This window comes from Urocampus carinirostris, chromosome 17 (assembly GCF_059441175.1).
Source record: "Urocampus carinirostris isolate Australia breed hairy pipefish chromosome 17, RoL_Ucar_1.0, whole genome shotgun sequence".
Lineage (NCBI taxonomy): Eukaryota > Metazoa > Chordata > Actinopteri > Syngnathiformes > Syngnathidae > Urocampus > Urocampus carinirostris.
Genome location: NC_142365.1, coordinates 31,122,743 through 31,140,257, shown reverse-complemented (window position 1 = coordinate 31,140,257; position 17,515 = coordinate 31,122,743). Strand labels below are relative to the sequence as shown.

The 17,515-nt window shown below is 39.8% G+C and overlaps 1 protein-coding gene across 2 annotated transcripts in view; it reads right to left on the bottom strand.

Moving 5' to 3' along the window:
- The window catches only part of fat3b (FAT atypical cadherin 3b), a 196,898-nt gene that overhangs the window by 107,119 nt on the left and 72,264 nt on the right, over positions 1-17,515 (bottom strand). For both annotated transcript variants that reach the window (XM_088321825.1, XM_088321826.1), the window contains exons 9-11: positions 14,399-14,713; positions 11,901-12,111; positions 3,065-3,136 (exon numbers count right to left, since the gene is read on the bottom strand). In XM_088321825.1, the coding sequence (XP_088177951.1) occupies positions 3,065-3,136; positions 11,901-12,111; positions 14,399-14,713 (598 nt within the window). The remainder of the gene's footprint in view (positions 1-3,064; positions 3,137-11,900; positions 12,112-14,398; positions 14,714-17,515) is intronic.

Below are 17,515 nucleotides of genomic sequence, written 5' to 3'. Positions count from 1 at the left end.
TTCCGTAGAGCACTTTCCAGCCAATAATAAATAGCTATTCAAAGTGCTGTATAAGTGTATTTTGCTATAATCCTACAAAAAATCCCCTCCTTTATCACAGCCCAACAACCTGGAACACGTAAGACACACACACACACATGCGATGGTTAAAAGATAATAAAAACAAAAATAAAAACTAATAGAAATAAAATATAATTATGATAACCATATGAGTAAAGGGACCTGAAAGGGGGGTTATTCTCACTAAAAGGGATTGCCTCCGGATTTTAGCCTTTAAACCACACCCTACCCGTGTGTGCCCCCAAATGAGTAAACACTGAAATGCGAAAATATAAAAAAAAACAACCGCAAATCAAAAGTTCGATACAGTAAATGATTACACTCAACATGTAGTATTCAAATAATACACACTGTCCCTTAAAAACAGGGGTCTCAAACTCAATTGACTTGAGGGCCGCCGAAGCTAGGGTATGTATAAGGTTGGGCCGAATCGGGTTTTCCAAAAGAACACTTCTGAGTGGCAAATATTACACCCTGATAGTTACTCACTTTTCCTTATAAAAAGTAGCTGAGGGAGTAAGTGAATTACTTTATAGTAAAGGTAAGTAGTTACCAGGGAAAGAAACTATTTACATCCATCCATTATCTGTACTGCTCATCCTCAGCAGGAGAGCAAGGGTGCCAACATTCATCCCAGCTATCTTCGGGCATTGGGCAGGGGACACCCGGAACTGGTTGCCAGCCAGTCACAGGGCACACTGAGACGGACAACTCACTCGCTCATTCACACCTAGGGACAATTTGGACCTGCCAGTTAACTTGTTTTTGGAATGTAGGAGGAACCCGAAGCCACGCAAGCACGGGGAGAACATGCAAGATCAGCACAGGAAGGCTGGTAGCTGGATTTGAACCCATGACTTCAAAACTGTGCCGCGGACGTGCTAACCACTCAGCAGCCATGCCACCCTGTTCTCAAATATCTTTTTGAAAAAGAATGCTACACAAAATAAAATCCAAAAATAAAAAATATCAAGACTTCATGTAAAAATAAATCAATCCATAATTTGCGTGGGCTGCACTTAAGTCAAAGGGACAGTTTGTATTATTTGACCACTAGATGTTACTTCACTCTGCTAAAAAGAATGAACACAAACTTGTCACAGACCAGGAACAGAGACGGGACCCAATTGCGTTCGTTTTACTCAGTTTTTAGTAAGAAGGAGAACAGGACTTGCATCCACGATCCGATAATCGTCGGACATGGGTGGCAGATTGCAGGAACGCGGAAGTGGCACTTCCGTGTCGGGTGAAAGTAGTCGTTGACAGCTAGAACAAACAGGTTGATGGATGGGGCGGAGGAGCAAAAACATAGACGGGTCCAGAAAAGAGGTCGGCAACAGGTATCAGGCAGGAAACGGGGGCAGGATAGAGTCAGGAGTCACAAAGGTTTGCCTAGCGTGTAGCGTAGGTTCACAAACGATCCGACGAGAGTTGTCAGGAAGGCGGGGATTTAAAAAAGAGACAGCCAATCAGCGTCCAACGAAGCAGACTCAGGCACCCCGCATCAGTAATCATGACCCAAATTACAGAGACTTAAAGTGACCAGACCACAACATTTTCCTTTTTTGCCCAGCCTTTTGCAAAAAAAGAAAAGGAAGAAAAAAACAAAAGACAAAAAAAGAATAAAAAATAAAAAAGTAATAAAAAAGAAAGCGAATACCAGTACCAGCAAGATTGTTGCAAAATTATGCCAGCAACAGCTAAGTGACGCTAATGTTATGTGAAATAAATGCAAATGCCTCTACCTACGAGTATTCTAAAAAATGGTGGTCCATTTCATAGTTCACATATTTTTGTTTATGTTTTAAAATCAGCATTTGTTTTTTTAAGGAATTATACTTATCTCATGATGAGGTGCTTAATAAAACACACTGTCCCTTTATACTTTCATATTAAGGATGGGGCGTCAAACTATCACCCCGCAAGCCGCAATTGACCTTGTGAGAAGAAAAATTGTGTGGTTTTGTTACTCTGTAGTTTGTATTTACTTTGCTCTCTTTAGCACTTGTTTTTGATTGCACAAGACAATCCAGCGACATCCAACGGTCAAATAATGCACTCTTTCCTTTTAAATTATACTCTAAAATTTCTAAACTCAATTTCTCAGAATGTCTACATCTTTTCAATTGTTGATTTCAAATGACAAATTAACTTATTATCATTTTTTACATTTGGATCTCCATGTTTTGATTTTGAATACCATTTATTCACATTCACAAGTCTGATGCGCCAGCTAGCCATCCATTCATCCATCCATTATTTTCATCCCTTGTCATAAGCAGGGTGCTGGGCCTGGGTGGCAGAATATTTAAGTTTTGTATATGAGAGGAAAGGGGTGGGATTTAATAAGTTTTCTTCGTCCCACTCCCTTTCAGGCATTCTGGTATGATTTAGGTTATATTTACATGTATACATAGAGAATATAACTGCCTGAGATGAATGATTAAAATGAAATGACTGTAATATAATAGTCAAAACAATGGACAGTGAGCAAAAGTAACGCGTAACTGTAAACTAAATAATGAACCGCCTTGGAACCCCTTATAACTTAGCAGGAGCACAGAAGCACGGAAACATATAACAAATAACTCAACAAGAACCCACATTATATATTTCATATTTCATACTGGCAAAAAAATGTGAATGGATTTGTTATATCAAATAAATGGTCGAAAAATGCCTTTGCATACATAACTGCATTTTGTATACACTATTATATACTATCCATTCGCTAAATGCAATCAATTGCAACAGTGGCGGTGCCTCATAGTGGCAATCTGAAATTTATGTTTTTGGAATATGGGAGGAAACCGGAGTGCCCAGAGGAAACCTCCACACAGGAAGGCTGTTAGCTGGATTCGAATCTATGACCTCAGAAATGTGACGTGCCACTGCTTGCCGTACAGTTGAGGGAGATAAACAAGTTGTTGTGCCGGGGTCACAATTTTGTTTACTTTTTTTTACCTTTTTTGTGGACTACTAAATTTGCGTTTTGTTTTCTTACCTGTGTCAAGAGAGCAGTTCCTCCCACAAGCATTTTGCGGAATGTAGAACATTTCCTTGGCCACGCGTCCTCCTACACAAGAACCCAAAAAAGAAAAATGAATGGGCACAAGTCATTAGCAGGTAAATTTTGATAAAGAATAAAACAAGCCCCAGTACTAATTTTAACACGCTCTGCAGGCAGATCAACAAGCAAACCCATGAACTTGTATACATCATGTGTGTGTTTGTGTGTGTTTTAACCATGAGCAAAAAAAAAAGTTGAGGGGGGGGGGGCTCAGAAAACGAAAAAAGACAGGTTTTGGGGATCCCCTCAATCTGTATATTTCCAATAATAATGTTTCTTTATGCACAAAATGATCAATAACTTAGAAACAAAATCTACTATTCCACTAAGTTACAATATTTTTTTCACTGTACCACAAGATGTTGATGTGCTGTGTAACTCCTTTAAACTAAGAAACTTCAACTTAGAATCTCTGAAAAACACACAATAAAGTGTAAATTAAAAATATTGACTATTCAGTGCAACAACAGATAAACTATGTAATACAATATTACATTTTCCATTTGTTATGTAAACCAAATGTTTCGTAACAGAAACTGACAGACAGGTACCGTACTTAAGTAACGGCTTCAATGTAGGCTAATTTATAGAGTAAGAATACACTTCCTTTGTCACAAAAAGTAGTGTGAATTAATTTTAACTACTCCTAGACATAGAGGTACAAAGTGTCCCAAAACTTGCTCAAGTTAATGTAGCGGAATAAATGTAACTCGTTACTACCCACCTCTGGTCACGAGTACTGTGACGTATTGTTACTACAATTTTCTTAACTCTACTTGATACACTATGTTACTCTGCTACTTTACGAATGCTGATCATTAATAGTGTCTTCTGAATGATGAGTGCTCTTGCTTTACTTTTATTGTCATGTACATCCCTCAATTTGGCAAAGTTATCCCTGAAGGGTTATATTTCCAACAAAATACAACTGAAACAAGTTTGGTGGTGCCCTATCAATCACAGAGTCGTAGAGGTCTGAAGTTCTCCTCATGCAGATATACACCCTATCGCAGGGGCTGGGAATCTTTTTGACCCAAAGAGCCATAAAAGCAAAAAATGTTTAGACAAAATTGAAAAAACTGCCAAAGACGCTCTCTAGACAAAAGCTAATTCTCCAGCACATTTTATTTCACTGTGTGTCATTTGATGATTTAATCAAATGTATGAAATGATAATAATGCTAAATCCTGCGTCCCAAATAAATGTAATCATGCCATTTACAATTTGTCCTCCACCTTTAGTTAAGAGTGTTGAGGCAATTTTTTTCAATGAAATTTGTCCTTAATAATGCTTTCAAAACAATGTGCATGCAAAGTTCTTTTGTAAAAATGACACAAATTACTGCAAACGATAAGCATATCGTCATATTCACTTTCGGTGTAGACTGCACTGAGCGAGAGAAAGAGAAGGAAGAGCCTTGTGCTGTGTGCAGGGATCCGCCCACCTGTACTGCTCACCCAATCAAAGTCGTTTGCCAGCGTTTTTATTTATCAGTTTAAATGGTTTCTTATCGAACTTCTGCATTAAGTTGCTTCGGCTTTATATGGACCAAAATCGGGATGAAATCACTTGACTTTGGAACGCCACAGAGAGATGTGCAATAGTTAAGTTTTATTCCGGAGCCATACGTACTCATGAAAAGAGCCATATATGGCTCCCGAGCCATAGGTTCCCTACCCCTGCCCTATCGCATATACCCGCATCTCAGCCCAATTTCACATCTGTCAACCTTCACGGCTCCATGCCCTTACAAACTGTCGTATTTTCCCTTACAAAATACAAAAAAATCTTACACCATATTTTGTTTTCAACTGGGTTTGTTTATGGAGTTTAACATGTTATATTGTACATGTGTTTTGTTTTATCATAAATATTGTCAATTAACATTTTGTTGTGAGATACTGAGTTGCTCGACATTAATGAAGTTTATAGAAAAAAAAAGTAAAAAATTCAAGCAGCTTGGACGTTCACTGTAGAAGGAAAAAATACATGCAAATATAATTTTCTTATTCAAATTATTAATTCATTTTCTGAATTAAACTAGTGTTGGTAATATACTGAGTAACGGGATAACCACAAACTTGTCTTTTTTCATTTTCTCCTTTTATACTTCATTTTTTTCTTAACTTATTTAGACAACATAATAATTCGTAATATAATGCACTACTGACTACATTAAGTTCTGCATGGACAATGTTGTTCCTACGCTGCTATGCCAACAACAAGCCCTGGATCACGAGCGACATCAAGTGCCTTCTGAACCAAAAGAAGAGGGCCTTTAAAAATGGTGATCATCAGGAGCTAAAACGAGTACAGAAGGAGCTCAAAGTCCAGCTCCGGAAAGGGAAGGAGCAGTACAGGAGGAAGTTGGAGAAAAAGCTGCAGAACAACAACATGAAGGAGGTGTGGGAAGGGATGAAAACAATTACTGGCTGCAGCACCAAGCAGGGTGTGGCTGTGGATATAGATGTGGGGCGAGTCAACCAGTTGAACAACTTTTTAAACAGGTTTGACCACTCCGCCTCATCCTCACCCCTGAGTAATGCAGCTGTCCTTCCCCCTCCCCCTCTGGACACTAGCATGGAAGACATCCCCCCACTAAAAATAACTTCAGCCCAGGTGTGTGGAGAGCTGAGAAGGCTACACCAGCAAGGCAGCTGGTCCGGATGGAGTATCCCCCCGACTGCTGAAAGACTGTGCGTCTGAGCTGGGAGACCCTCTACAGCGCATCTTCAACCTGAGCCTTGAACAGGGGAGGGTCCCTCAGCTGTGGAAAACATCCTGCATCATCCCAGTCCCAAAGAAATCAAGACCTGAGGAACTCAACGACTTCAGGCCGGTCGCCCTGACATCACATGTGATGAAGACCATGGAGCGGCTGCTGCTGCACCACCTGAGGCTAGAGGTCCGTCACGCCATCGACCCACTGCAATTTGCTTACCAGGAGAAGGTGGGAGTGGAGGATGCTATAGTATACATATTACACAGATCCCTCTCTCACCTGGATAGGGCGAAGGGGGCTGTAAGGATTACATTTTTGGACTTCTCCAGTGCCTTCAATACCATACAGCCTCTGCTACTGAGTAGGAAACTGACAGAGATGGGAGTTAGCTCACACCTTGTAGAATGGATTACTGACTACCTGACAGGCAGACCCCAGTATGTGAAACAGGGGGGCTGTACATCGGACACTGTGGTTAGCAGCACAGGATCTCCGCAGGGGACCGTTCTCTCTCCGTTCCTATTCACTCTATATACCGTTCTCTCTCCGTTCCTATTCACTCTATATACATCGGACTTTAAGTACAACTCTGAGTCCTGCCATGTGCAAAAGTTTGCCGACGACACTGCGATCGTGGGATGTATCAGAAACGGGCAGGAGGAGGAGTACAGGAAATTGATTCAGGACTTTGTCCGATGGAGCGACGCAAACCACCTGCACCTAAACACCACCAAGACCAGAGAGATGGTGGTGGACTTCAGGAGAACCAGAACTCACCCGGTTCCTGTAACCATCAAGGGAGAATGTGTAGAATTTGTCCAGACCTACAAATACCTGGGTGTGCAGCTGGACAACAAACTGGACTGGACTGCCAACACAGAAGCTCTATGTAGGAAAGGGCAAAGCCGACTTTACTTCCTCAGAAGGCTGGCCTCCTTCAACATCTGCAAAAAGCTCCTGAAAATATTCTATGAGACAGTAGTGGCAAGCGCCCTCTTCTATGCGGCAGCGTGTTGGGGAGGCAGCGTCAAGAAGAAGGATGCCTCTCGTCTCAATAAACTGGCTAGGAAAGCGAGCTCTGTTGTGGGCAAAGAGCTGGACAGCCTAACAACAGTAGCTGAGAGACGAGCACTGAAAAAGCTGAGGTCAATCATGGACAATCTATCGCATCCACTACACAGAATTATATCCAGACAGAAGAGCAGTTTCAGCGACAGACTGCTGTCACTGTCTTGTACTACGGACAGACTGAAGAGATCTTTTCTTCCTCATGCCATGAGGCTCTTTAACTCCACCCGGCAGAGTAAAGGCCCACATTAAACCACACCCCCTACATTGGATATTACCGAATCTTACTGCAATATGTATTCTGTGTAGCACTATTTAGTTACTCTATATAACACGCTACAGTGGGCATTTGCACGTCACACTGGGTATTTGTATATTGTATTCTTTTGGCTTTTTTATTGTACTGTTCTCAGCTCAGGGATGCTGCTGGAAATGTGAATTTCCCTTAGGGGATGAATAAAGTATCTATCTATCTATCAAAGCAAATGAGCCGTTTGAGAGCCGGCTCTCTTTAATGAGTTGAGCCGAAAAAGCCGGTTCTCTAAAGAGAGACGGACTTCCTTTCACTACACAACTACCACGGAAAGATGCATGATGGGAAATCCCTAGGCGGCAGACACATACGCACAGTAGCATGAAACCGCTCGCTTCGTTTGCAACGAAAAAAAACGATACCGAGATCGAGGCTACTGCGGCGAACTCGTTTGAGTTGATTGATTTGCCGTTTCGTGATAGTCGGTGTATACCGGAAGGTACCCATAATTGAAAAATTGCGTTTTTCCGTATGGGGTTTCTTGTACGTCGTACACGTCACAAAATGCATAATAAACATAGTTTGTACAGCAAAAACGTACAGGTTGACAGTTATGCAATTTAAAACTATAAAATGAAATACTGAAATTGGGGAGTCAGCTTATATGCGCATATTTGGTTGTGTGTCGCCAGTAGTGAATGGTAAGCATTGCTCAAAACGGGCGCGGCTTAAACAGGAACAACAACCGCGGGAACCCTGTGATTGACGGGTTTAGTAGTTTCAATATGCTGATATAAACTCGTGAACCTATACCTTAGAAATACAAATTTTTCACATTTGAATTTACATGCACAAGTTATATATCATTGTATATTTGTTTGTAAAGGGACTATTTCGTCTAATTGGTTTTGAAACATTTTACATTTATAAATAAATGTATTTAATTCAAAATAAAAACCTTATTTCAAAGTAAATAAAGTAATATCTCCTATTTTTTAAGTGCTAAATTTGATCATTTGTAATAAAAAACTCAAAATGGAATCACGCTCGCTCAGAAGTGTTTTTTATTTCGCATGGAATCAAAGAAATATGTTGATATAATAATAAATGATAAAAAAGTAGTAATTCCAGAAAAATGTAGCCAGCTATTTGAATGTTAGGCGCAATGAAAAATATAGTTTACACGAAGGAGCACTGACGATAAGAAAGGCACCAAAATAACACATTTACTGTATGTTAGCATATTAACAGCTTATCCTCAATAGGGTCGCGGAGGTGCTGGAGCCCATCCTAGCTATCTTCGGGCAGTGGGCAGGGAACACCGTGAAACTGGTTGCCAGGGTTAGCATTATATATTTATATTATTATATTTTTATTATGTATGTATTTTTTGTTTTATTATGTGGCTATTCTAAAGTAAATGAATTGGGTAGGATTTTAATTTGCAAATAAATGTCATTGTATGTGGTGTACATGGTAACTTGCACCTAGATAGTCACTCCTTTTTGGTGTCACTAATCTAAGAGTACACACAACATTAACTACATTAAGTAACTAATTTTTACAGTAACGTGCCAAACACTGATCGATGGTTTGCAAAATGTGGCTTGTGTATGACGTAGGGGAAACTCCGTGATTTATTAAGGCCCGCAGAGGAAATTAAATGATCAAGAGTCCTGTATTATTCGGAGCTTTTGCAGCAACTGTGTAAATTGTGCAAGGATTTCATTACACACAAATCTCGTCTGCTATGTTCTAATAGTGAGATTGTGGACACTGGAGCGTGAAAGCCGCTAGCAACGATTATAGCCACGTTTCCCTTACGTCGGTGCTGCGTTATTCAAATCATTTTTAATTAAAGCACCAGTGTAGTGGTGTTGATTAGATTCAACAACAGTAGCAGAGAACAACCGGCACAAGGGAAGGTCATCAAAATCAATTACATGTTGTCACTGCGCAGACAGATCAAATAAAGATTGAATGCAACGTGCTTGTTAATGTAAAAATAGAAGGCATAATCCACACTGACAGGCCAGTGATGCTTTAATGCAGTGATCTTAAATTCATTTTACTTTGGGGCTGAGTTTGTCTGTGGGTAAGTGTGGGCTAAATCGGGTTTTCCACAATAAACATTTGATAAAATAATGTTTCAGTGTTTACATTAGTCTCACCTTGAGGGAGCTGATATATTATCGCCTTCTTGCAGCTACTGGTAGCCCTTTTTCTTGGGTCTTCCCTTTTTCCCCTTTATTTTCTTTCGATTCTCTTTTGTCATTATTTCATTCATTTTTTCCTTCATTCTTTCCTTTGTTATTTCCTTCATTCATTCCTTCTTTTCTTCTACTTTGTTCTTTTCATATAACTTTTCCCTCTTTTTCTTTTTCATCATTTCTTCTTTTTCATGACCTTTTTTCATGCTTTTTATTCTCCCTCCAAGATTACTGTAAGGTTACCTACCTACCTACCTACCTACCTACCTACCTACCTACCTACCTACCTACCTACCTACCTACCTACCTACCAACCAACCAACCTACCTACCTACCTACCTACCTCCCTCCCTACCTACCTACCTACCTCCCTCCCTCCCTACCTACCTACCTACCTACCTACCTACCTACCTACCTACCTACCTACCTACCTACCTACCTACCTACCTACCTACCTACCTACCTACCTACCTACCTACCAACCCCTCTGGGCAAAAAAAGAGAAGCTAAATGGTCCTTTATGGTCACTTTAAGTCTCCATTGTTTGTATTCTTACTTGTGCTTTGTAGTACTTATTTTCCGTTGCACGGCAAAATACGGGGCCATCTTGTGGTCAAATCACATACAATGTCCCTTTAATTTTTTATATTAATGCAGGGCCTCAAACTAGCATCCTGAGGGCCCCAATTAGCAACCCGGGCCCGAGTCCGAGATTTTGCTTCAAAACATTAGTTCTCAATGGTCACATTTTCAAATATGGTCGTTTGGTTAGTTGGTTGGTTGGATCCCTTAACCATAGGGAGCACTATTTTCTGTGGTGTGACTGGGTTAAGTACAGTCTGGTGGCGCCCAACATTTTCCAGGCCAACATATGATTACAAATCTGACATAATTTTAAGCCTTCTTGACGCTTCAAGTACACAAAAAACGTTTTTCTTCTTTTCCCCCCTTTTTTTCCCCTTCTCTATTCTTGGTGTTTTTCCTCTTTTTACTTTCGTTTGTCTTTCTTTTTTATTATTGTATTTCTTCTTTTTTCTTTCTGTTTCTCTTCTTTTCTTTTCATTTTACTCCCTTTTTAATTTTTCTCTTTTATTTGTATTCTTTCCTTTCTTTTTTTCATTTTTCTTTTTTTCCTTCTTTTTATCTTGTTTCAATCTTTACTAGACACTCAAAATAAGGGGAGAAGACATACATTTTGAACTTGCAACGAGGACCAGGAGAGGGATTTCAGTTAAGAGGATTCTATCCCGTCCTAAAACACTTCTCCGACCCCCCCTTTTTATTAAATCTTCAAGGTTACAAGAAAACAGATAGCCTTAAAGGGTGCTGATTCAAAGAACAGCCACATTATTTGCATTAGATAGATAGATAGATAGATAGATACTTTGTTCATCCCCGAAGGGAAATTCACATTTCCAGCAGCATCCCTGAGCTGAGAACAAACAATCGAGAACAATCGAAAATAACATTAAGCGACAATTATGTAAAAGACAAAATACTGAACTGGGACCCTATAAAATCTTGTCTGCATTTGTCCAATATGATATAACAGAATGAATTTTGTTATATGTAATCTTCATTTTTTTCCTTCCTTTTTTCATTCTCCTGCTTCACAGCAAAAGACTTGGCAAAAAATGATGCTTTTTGGTCACTTTTGAGTCTCTGTGGTGAGTGATCTTCTAGTGTTTTTTAACACTCTTTTTCGGTTGCAGTCTGCAATACAACGACATCCTGTGTTTAAATATACACACATACATTTTTAATGATATCCAAAACTCTTCACTTCAGTCTTCAATATGATGATATACATATCTCATGTATTCTCCGCTGTATCCATGTTTGGCCAAGCTAAACCTGTGTAAACCAACTTTACTGGTCATTTTCTGCGGTGTAAAATAGCATTTGCAGTGTATTATCACCCTCTACAGTTACGGTTTTTCTTCTTTTCTTAGCACTATTTTGCCAGGGCAAAGGCCTGAGACCAAAGTTCCTTCTAAGCTGCGTGCAATTGCGCACTACCGAGACCTTTTCCACACACAAGAAAATCTATCCGGCACATAAAATCAGGGCTCAAAATTCCAAGATGAATCTTCTAGAAAACTTGCATGGAATTACATTGCATGCAGGTAAAAACAACATGTGATTTATCTGTTTCCTGTGTTTTAAATCCGGTATTTCAAAGTCAAAATTAACACGGGATTGAGTAAAAAAGGTAAGCATGTATGTGAGCTGGAGCTGGAGAGAGGAAGGTGGGGTATCTGGGGAGGCAAGGTCAGGGGTAATGGAGGGGGGGGGGGGGGGGAATACTATTGCCTTAATCAAAATGTAACTTCATTTGATCTTGGGTTTTGAACATATTTGATAATGGTTTAGTTGCCACGCTTTGTGTGATTGCCCAGACCAGTGGAAGCTTAGAGGAAACCTTGCATGCGAGCCACTAAAAACGAGTCCGCGACCCACTTTTGTGTCCCGACGCATCAGTTGAGGCTCACTCCTATAAAAAAAAAAAAAACTCACCCAAAATGGTAAACCAGACGGGGGTGTCCGACTGGCCCACGGCGACCGCTCCTACGGGCTGAGCCACGGCGGCTGTCTCTGGCACGGAGAAGTTGTAGCAACGCTGTGTGAACACTAGGGGAAGCGGCGAAGGTGCCGGGCGGGCAATCCACTCTACGTGAAGTTTGACTGTCGACCATAAGGGGGTTTCTCCACCGTCCTCTGCTTTAATCTGCAACGGAAATCCAGATTTAAACTCGTGCCACCTTATAACTTTTGGGCGGTGGTGGGCCGTCAGAGCCTGTAAGGCTTTCTCTGTTGGCTTAAAGCATATCGGAATCATGTGATATTAACTCATTCAATGCAATAGCATTGTATTTTATTTTTTATTTTCAAAAAGCATTTTATTGCTCAGTATCCCTTCTTTCTTTCATTGGTCCACCGAGTAACTGTAACATTCATCCTTATGAGTAGATCGATAGATGGCTAGATCACCTATATGAGAGAGAGAGAGAGAGAGAGAGAGAGAGAGAGAGAGAGAGAGAGAGAGAGAGAGAGAGAGAGAGAGAGACAAAGGCAGGTAAATAATAAAAAGCTTGCATATAATTTTCCTGAATTTCATTATTTTCTTATTTTTCTAAAATAAAATAAATAAAAAAGGAAATAAAAAGTTGGAGCAATTAAAAGACATTGCTTCAATGGCAAATCCTTTTTTTGCTCAATAGAAGTAGTATTTTTCCCGTTTCTTCTAGAAAAAAAAGTGAACATCGAAAACAGGTTAAAAATATAGTCAAATCCTGTATTACAGCAAAATTATTGACCGAAAATGAATAACTTGTATCACTGTCTGAGCCATGGTGACTCAAAAAAACGTCATACTGTCAAATGAGGCAATATGATTAACTCAACTTTGAAAAAAACAAAAACTTGAAAATGGTGCCGGTAATTAATCTTTTAAACATTTTCGTTTGACAGTGTGCCTCAAAATTATCAAAAAAAACCCCTGAAAATACAGTGAAACTTGAAAATGAGGTCACAAATAATGTAAAATCCCAAATAAAAGCATTAATAACCAAAATGAATAACCGGTATAACGGTCTGAGCCATGGTGACTACAAAAAACATAATATAAATGTTAGTAACATTATCATTTTAGATTTTAGAGAAAACATACAAATAGATGGATTTTAGTTTTTTAAATACCGTAAATTCCGGACTATAAGCCGCTACTTTTTTCCCTAACTTTCAACCCTGCGGCTTATTCAGTGATGCGCTCGAGTGTTGCTACCATAAACTGCCCTGTCAAAGCTATATTATTATTATTAAAGCTTTGAAAACTCTCTCGGTGTACTGTCTTTCCTTATAAATATGTGTAAAACATGTATAATATGTATTTGCAACTGTATATTTTTGTAATGTATTTATTTGTATTTATTTTAGACACTTATTCTGATATGTTTTGCACAGATGAACGAAAAATGAGGGGTTGAACAAACGCGGGGTGCCGAGTTTAAGTGGGGACCGCTAAAGGTGAGGGACAGACAAGGAAAGAAGAGGGGGTAAAAAGTTGGTTAAAGAAAAAGGAGTTGCGTGAGTAAATGTGTTCATCTGATATATGTTTCCCACCCTTACCTTTGGAAATATACACTTTTTTCCTTGGATTACTTTCAACGGGACCTGGACTCTGCAGGTCTGCATCAGACCTTAAGTACCGGTATCATTTTCCGTTCATTTTGCCGGCTGTGATTTTTGGACTGTGGACTTTAATGAAGGACATTTAGTTTAAAACACAGGACTTGAAGTCGAGTTTGGGTTAATTTTGTGTTTGTGATACATGTTTAAATGTGGGCGCATGCGGCTTTATACAGGTGCGGCTTGTGTATGTACAAAATCGGTTTTCCTCTTAAAATGTGGTAGGTGCGGCTTATAATCAGGTGCGCTCTATAGACCGGAATTTACGGTAGTTTTGCCGGACAGTGTTACTGAAGATTCTTGCATGAAAAGAAGTGTGCCTTAGATGAAAAATGTAGGGAAACACTACCTTAGAGAACCAGAAATAAAATTGTTTTGTAACCAATCCTTTGGGAAAGACAAGTCTGCATTATAATATTCTGTAAGAAAAAAAAAAACCCTAAACATAATGGGATCAAAACAGACATTTGGGTGCCTGCAAAGATAAGTACTCCACTGGGAGTAAGACTTTAAATTCTGATGAGGAGTCAATATAATTTGACATTGACCAGTCAGAGAAGTCTTAAAGCTTAATATCTGAAATAAAGTGGTCGAAAAAGAAAAGTGAGTCATTTATTACAATGACATTTATTTGCAAATTAAAATCCCAAACAAGCTTTGTGTTGACGTGATTGAGTGTGAGCAGAGTGAAATAAAAAAAAAATCCATCGGCGGGTTGTCAAATTTATCTGCACTAACCTGTAAAAATGAATCAATAATAAAATAATAATAATAAAACACAGATTTACGTCTGATGGAAAATTGCACAAAAAATAAATCCGTCCTACCGTGAGGACATGGTAACTCCCAGCCCTAGCGGCCTTCTTGGACAGAACCATGGCGGTCCGAGGGTCCACGCTGAAGGTCTCGTCCTGATTGCCATCCAGGATGCTGTAGCTGATATTGGCGTTAGCGCCCTGGTCACGGTCGTGGGCGAAGACGCGGTAGACGGCTTCGCCGCGGCGGTTGCGGTCGCGCTCCGGCAGCCGGACGCGGTAGGTGACTTCTGGGAAGACGGGCGGGTTGTCGTTCTCGTCCTCCACGTGGATCATGACCCAAATGGTGGACTGGCGGTTGGTCACCGGCCCGTCGATGACAGTCACCTAAGAAACCCAAATGTTTGCACAGTGGTGGGCAGTCAGAGCCCACAGGAACTTGCTGTCCTAAGGAATATCTGAATCATGTGATATTAAATATATTTTGTTCATGAATACTTATGAAATAATTCCAGATTATCTGCTCAGCTACGTTGTTCATACACCTTCTTGACAAATTTAAGCACTTTTTAAAGACTTTGAAAGCCAATTTTCCAATGTGTCCAGTACCATTAAAGGAAAAAAATGGTGTGAATTATGCATTTAATTAATGCAAATAATTTCAATTTTCAATCTTGCGAGTGCATTTATTAATTATATATATATATATATATATATATATATATATATATATATATATATATATATATATATATATATATATATATATATATACTGGACTGTCTCAGAAAATTAGAATATTGTGATAAAGTTCTTTATTTTCTGTAATGCAATTAAAAAAACAAAAATGTCATACATTCTGGATTCATTACACATCAACTGAACTATTTCAAGCCTTTTATTATTTGAATATTGCTGATTTTGGCTTACAGCTGAAAAAAACCTCAAAAATCATATTTTAAAATATTAGAATACTTCCTCAGACCAAGTAAAAAAATAATTTTATAACAGCAAAACTAAATCAAACATTTGAAAATGTCCATTGATGCACTCAGTACTTGGTTGGGAATCCTTTTGCACGGATTACTGCATCAATCCGGCGTGGCATGGAGGCAATCAGCCTGTGGCATTGCTGAGGTGTTATTGATGCCCAGGATGCTTCGATAGCGGCCTTCAGCTCATTTGCATTTGTAGGTCTGGTGTCTTTCATCTTCTTCTTAACTATACCCCACAAATTCTCGATGGGGTTCAGGTCAGGGGAATTAGCAGGCCAATCAAGGAGAGTGATGCCATGGTCAGTGCACCAGTTACTGGTGGTTTTGGCACTGTGGGCAGGTGCCAGATCATGCTGGAAAATGAAATCCTCATCTCCATAGAGCTTTTCAGCAGATGGAAGCATGTAGTGCTCTAAAATCTCTTGGTACACAGTTGCATTTACTCTGGACTTGATGAAACACAGTGGACCAACACCAGCAGCTGACATGGCTCCCCAAACCATTGCTGACTGTGGGAACTTCACACTGGATTTCAAGCAACTTGGATTTTGCTCCTCTCCAGCCTTTCTCCAGACTCTGGCGCCTTGACTCCCAAATGAAATTCAAAACTTGCTTTCGTCTGAAAAGAGGACTTTGGACCACTCTGCAACTGTCCAGTGCTTCTTCTCCATAGCCCAAGTCAGACGCTTCTTCCGTTGTCTTGAGTTCAGAAGTGGCTTGACCATGGGAATACGGCTATTGTAGCCCATTTCCCGGACACGTCTGTGAACTGTGGCTTTTGATACCTGGACTCCAGCTTCAGCCCACTGTCTTTGAAGCTCCCCCAAATTCTGGAAGCGGCTCTTCGTCACAATTTTGTTAAGGCTGCGGTCATCTCTCTTGGTTGTGCAGCGTTTCCGGCCACATTTTTCCCTTTCAACAGACTTTTTGTGGATATGCTTTGAAACTGCACTCTGTGAACAGCCTGCTCTTTGAGAATTTTCCTTTTGTGTCTTACCCTCCTGATGGAGGGTATCAATGATGGTCCTCTGGACAGCAGTCTTCCCCATACTTGTGATTTAGTTTACTGAACCAAGCTGAGTGTTTTTAAGGCTCAGGAAACCCTCGCAAGGTGTTTCGAGTTAATTAGATGATTCAGGTGATTAGTTAAATAGCCTACTTGTATACTTTTTCATGATATTCGAATATTTTGAGATAGGATTTTTGAGTTTTCTTAAGCTGTAAGCCAAATTCAGCAATATTCAAATAATAAAAGGCTTGAAATAGTTCAGTTGATGTGTAATGAATCCAGAATGTATGACATTTTTGTTTTTTTAATTGCATTACAGAAAATAAAGAACTTTATCACAATATTCTAATTTTCTGAGACAGTCCAGTATATATATAATCGTGGGTTTCCTCCCACAATTCAGAGACATGCATTTCAGGTGGATTGGCTGGTCCAAATTGTCCCTAGGTGTGAATGAGCGAGCGAGTTGTTTGTCCCTGTGTGCCCTGCGGTTGGCTGGCAACCAGTGCAGGGTGTCCCCTGCCCACTGCCCGATGATTGCTGGGTTGGGCTCCAGCACCCCCGCAACCCTACTGAGGATAAGCGGTGCAGCTAATGAGATGAGATGAGAGGGATATATATATATATATATATATATATATATATATATATATATATATATATATATATATATATATATATATACATATTCATCCATCCATTTTCTGCATCACTTATCCTCACCAGGGACACGGGGACATATATCAGTTGGTGGCGACCCGTATAGGGCGATGAGGCTTCATAGGACAATGCCGTGCAAACCAAAGGCAGCTGCAATAATCCAAGGGGAAGAAGAAATGCGATGGCAACACGAAACCTCCAGAGAGGAATGTCAGCGTCATTTTGAAGCAGACTTGTTGAAAAACATGGCAACATTTTCAAGCATTTACAGGTACTTTATCTCTTCACAATTTGTTCTGCAGGATCTGTAGCAGAAAATAAGTGTCAATAAAGCTGTTGCTTTAACCAATGAGATTAAGACCTGTTCAAAACTAGGGCCTTCTAACTGGCGCAGGGAAACGTCAGTGTTTTCACACTCAATGATTAGTTAGGCAGCAGCAATGCAACAAATCAATGGTGCCAACCTCTGTTAACGAAGAAGAATGATTGGTTAGTTATATATTGCACTTGCCAGAGCTAATAAAC